At 34.3% G+C, this 4,724-nt stretch overlaps 1 protein-coding gene across 2 annotated transcripts in view; it reads left to right on the forward strand.

Moving 5' to 3' along the window:
- Nucleotides 1-2,391, forward strand: part of cox5aa (cytochrome c oxidase subunit 5Aa) — a 4,700-nt gene extending 2,309 nt beyond the window's left edge. The window contains exons 3-5 of one of the 2 annotated variants that reach the window (XM_017305503.1): nt 1,641-1,762; nt 1,852-1,961; nt 2,032-2,391. In XM_017305503.1, coding sequence (XP_017160992.1) covers nt 1,641-1,762; nt 1,852-1,961; nt 2,032-2,035 — 236 coding nt within the window. In that variant the 3' untranslated portion in view covers nt 2,036-2,391. Of the gene's footprint in view, nt 1-1,640; nt 1,763-1,851; nt 1,966-2,031 lie in introns of those variants that run through there. The other variant, XM_008411961.2, reaches the window with a different exon arrangement.
- Nucleotides 2,392-4,724: the final 2,333 nt, after the last annotated feature.

Consider the following 4,724-nt stretch of genomic DNA (forward strand, 5'->3'; position numbering starts at 1 on the left):
CATTATAACCTATTTATGTCACGTTAACGAAGAACAGCTGAAAACTTACTGGGTTTATCAACTGAGGTAGCAATTTGGCTCCAACTCCTCCCCTTGTCATTTTTTTTTTTTGCACGAATTGTTGAATAAACATTAATGTTGTTTCCACATATCATCTCCAATGTCAGCTGGACTTTGGGCCAACGATCTAAGATTGTCATAAGGGGAAAATAGGGGCAAAAATGGTGTAGTGTGAACTACTGCAATAGGTAGTAGGATGTGCCCATTTTCTCTATTTAAATCTAGTGATTACTGAAGGGCAATATACATACAGACTTCATAATCTGCACTCTTTCGGTTGAATGCAGTATTTATTTCTACTTTGGCTTTATGTTGTTTAGTTTTTATTCAAGTACGTTTTTTGTTAATGGAGACTGAGAATCCATTTTATTTTTGTTTTTGGTTATTTTGTTTATTTAGTTTATCAGTTCCAGTGTTACGTGTTCTTTTGAAAATAAAGTGCATCTATCTATGGCAGGAAATCGCATGTATTATTAGTCATTTCCATTAAATCAGTGTCAAAAGGTCTTGAAACAATATTATCGTTTATCGCAATAATTTTTTAGACAATTAATCGTCCAGCTACATTTGTTATCGTGACAGGCCTATGCATGTGTAATTGCAGGAAAATTGCACAAATGAATATAATAAATGTCCAACTGGTCATATAAACATGCAGTGGTAATTTCTACTTCTTCTTTCTGCTAATGTATATAATCAGTTAAATAAAGCTTTTCAGATCTTCTCTAGTTTGCATAATTTTTTTTTACTTCTTTAAAATATCTTGCTTTACTTTCTATCGCTCACTGACTAGAAGTAGAATAAATGTACTGATGTTGGGGATTTATTCACCAACGAAGTAAATGTGAAGCAGATAAAAGCAGCACAAAATATATTCACATATAACCCTTTGTTACTATCTGGTCTGAATTGAATAAAACTCAGTGTACGGCTATCAGTCAGGTTCTGTTGCTCCCAGCTGTGATTCAGTGAAGAATGTGATCTTTGGTAAATATGAAGAAACACCAAAAAGTAACTGGAAAAAGTTGTTTTTTTAAGGAACTTTACTGGAAAAAGTTGTTTTTTTAAGGAACTTTACTGATTCCTGGAAACATAAAGATCAATTGTTTGAATTTGCTGTAATTCGAGTCGAAACTTGCGAGTTGAGGAATTTTTATTGCACAGCTAGATGCAATTTTCTTTAACTGTCTCCATCTGCTTTAATGTACAGCTTTACACAACGTCGTTAAAACAAACTTATTTTCTTTTGGATTTGTTTTTACCGTTCCCCTTCAGCCAACCAGACTGACAGGTCTCTGTTTCCAACAGGTGTTTCAGGCCACTTTCACAATTTAGTGAAACCTTAAAGTTACGTTTATTTCTCTTAGGCTCCACTTAGCAACAAACTGTCCTCTCTGGTTGCTTTTATATTTAAAAGTTATTTAGAATCACGAATCAGAGCCGCAGGTTTCAGATCCATGAGATCAAAAGTTTAGTTTACAGAAAGTCAAAAGAAGTAAGTAGAAAATTGGCCTGGGTGTGAGAATATAATGGGTGGTTCCGTGTTTCCTGCAGCTCGTAAAGTGTAAACTGTGTTTCAGGGATGAACACGTTGATCGGGTACGACCTGGTACCAGAACCAAAGATCCTTGAGGCGGTGCTGAGAGCCTGCCGCAGACTAAACGACCTGGCCAGTGCCATCCGCATCCTGGAGGCGGTGAAGGTCAGACATTCAGAACATCTGGGAATAACGTCGGCCAAAAATAAATGAAGATTTTAGTGGTGAACTAATGGAGTTTAACTTTGACCCAGGACAAAGCCGGGCCTCACAAAGACATCTACCCGTACGTGATCCAGGAGCTCAGGCCCATATTAAGCGAACTCGGCATTTCTACACCTGAAGAGCTTGGACTTGATAAAATGTAAGTTTATTCATTTTAATTTAAATCAAGCATTTCATCTCTTCTAAATAACCTTTCTTTTTCCCCACAGATGACGTACAAGAAGATCGAGCTCTTGCATTTAAATGTTGGCCTCATCGAAACGCGTCTGAATTAAATTTTGCCTTTCCTGGTTTCTTTTGCTTGTAAAATATGGATAAATATACTGTCTTCGTGTGTCGTAAACATACTGGAATTTTACTTTTGTTTTGTGAAAGTTCAACAATCTGTTTAGCAATACTTAAGTACAAGTTGCTCTAGATCAAAACTTTACCAAATGATTCACACCACCTGAATGCTTGTGAACCACCAGGGGGCAGCAGAGTCACGAATGTAAAGATTCGTTTTGAGTTCCATCCGTTCATTTCAGGGAAAATGTGTTTGCGGGTTGAATAAAATTAATCAACGATGGCATTGGTGTAATGTGCTTACTATTTGGAATTTTATTATTGGTATTATATCTGTTAAAGTATGGATTTTTTTAATTATAAGAGTTCATTCTTATAATTAAAGAGTGAACTCTTTAATTATATAGAGTTCACTCTTTAATTAATTTTATTTTATTCAGATTTTATTCATTATTAAATATTTGGATATTTATTTGCCAAATATATTTACATTTATAAATGTTATATAAACATACTGTAAACTACAAACTAAATATATGTATATAGTAGATGTATATGAAAATGCATTTTTATATATTTTCATAATGTATATTTTATATTCTTACCATGATTTTGACTCGTTTACCTTATAGCAAATTTTGTTTTGTGCAAAATCATTAAGCATTTTAGTTAAGTTGCTGACAATTCTGAAATTTCTGAAATCTAGCTTTTACTTTTTTTTTCTTTTTTTTTTACAAAGAAAACTTAAAAATATATATTTTTATTTGGTGTATGATAACTGAATAGATCTGACCATTTTCAGTGGTTCCATTAAATCTGGTTGCAGTTGTTCAGGACGCCTGAATCGAATATTCAACCAACAAGATTTGTAGAAATGTAAATATTTTATACTCAAATGTGCAGATTGGTGTAGAAATTCTTGAAAACCAATGAAATTTGATTTTTGTTCATTTTTCCCTCTTTTTTTTGTTTCTTTTTGCATTTATTGCTTGTAGTTTCCTTCATATCCATGAAAAGCCTGCTGCAGAGTTATGTTCATATCCTGTAATCAATCAGGTCACGTCAACTGCCTCTGCCTTGGGCTTTATTTAGGACGGGGCAACTATAACCACAGATTACCACCCGCAGGGTTATCACTTGGAGTAAGAATAGAAGCACTTCAAGTAAAGTTCTTCTTTCTTTCAATGCCCTGTGGAAAATATTCATACCTGCTGAGCTTTTTCTCAAATATGATCTCAGATTAACTTAAAGTGGTGCAAAATTGTGAAGTGCATCATTTCTAAAAGTTTCCAAATGTAAATTAGAAAAGTGTTGTGCGTAAGTATTCAGCTCCCCTTAAAAGTCAGTTTATTGGTAAATTAGGCCCACCTGTGTGTAATCCAGTTTTTCTGTGAGAGCAAACATGAAGACCGAGGAGCACAGCAGGCAGGTCGGAGATAAAATCGTGGAAAAGTTTAAAGTCGGGTTTGGCTGTAAAATAATATCCAGATCTGACGATCTCCCAGAGCACCGTCCAGTCCGTCATCAGGAAATGGAAAAGGTTTGGCACAATGCAGAGCCTACCAAGACACGGCCGTCCTAAAGCTGCGGCCAAGAGGAGGCCTGAGTCGCTGCCAAGGCTCCACTGGTGACTCTGGAGGAGCTGCAGGGGTCAACAACTCGGGTAGGAGAACCTGATAATGAAACCTGGTAAGAATAAAATCAGGAAAAAAAGTTCTGTTTGTCATATTCGGAGATGGCAAATGTGAAATATGGCGGTGGCAGCGTAATGCTGCCACCGCCATAAATTCAGACAAAAATCTGAATTTGACAAAAATTCACAGATTCTCTGCTTTCAATTTAACATTTTACCCAGAGTTCTCAAAAATTGTGCTCAAGATTATCACTACTTCAGCATATTTTTACTCAAGTAAAAGTGAAAAGTAGCCGTTCAGAAAATGACTCGGGTAAAAGTAAAAGTATTTGCCAAAAGGTATCAAGTACTGAGTAACTGATCAATTGATCAATCATTGAATATTTAAAAATTACATCATCAGACGGGTTAAAATATAAAGTTAAGTGAAATTTCTGGCATTTTAAGGATGAAAATTACAATAATTCATATAAGTAACAATAAAATAACAGGCAAAATAAAAAAAAAAATTCTCTCAATATAAAACTTATGAAACTTAAACAAAAACTGCAGGTGTGTCTTTGAATTTTCGGTTAAAACATGTTTTTCATCCAAAAAATACAGAAATTATACTCAAGAAAAAGTAAAAAGTAGAGGCGTAATAAAAATACTCAAATTTTTCCCAAAAGTTACTCCACTAAATTAAATGTAATTAATTACTCAACTCTGATTTAACTCATTATTAGTTGCAGACTCTATTTCTAGATGAGTAGACCAAAAGGTGGCTCTGCATTTTTAAAAATATTTATTATATATTTTTTAAAAAAGCAATATATATTTGATTGTCCCCCAAAATCAAACCGAAATGCCCGCAAACGTTACGTAAACAACGTTGATTGGCTGAAACCGCGGGGTGTTTAGTTACAACAGGAGAAAACAGAATTATTTAGATTTAAATGTCACGTATTTTCACCTTTTAGTTTAAAAAAAAAATCTGTTGTCTGT

The sequence above is a fragment of the Poecilia reticulata genome, linkage group LG6 (genome assembly GCF_000633615.1).
Source record: "Poecilia reticulata strain Guanapo linkage group LG6, Guppy_female_1.0+MT, whole genome shotgun sequence".
Lineage (NCBI taxonomy): Eukaryota > Metazoa > Chordata > Actinopteri > Cyprinodontiformes > Poeciliidae > Poecilia > Poecilia reticulata.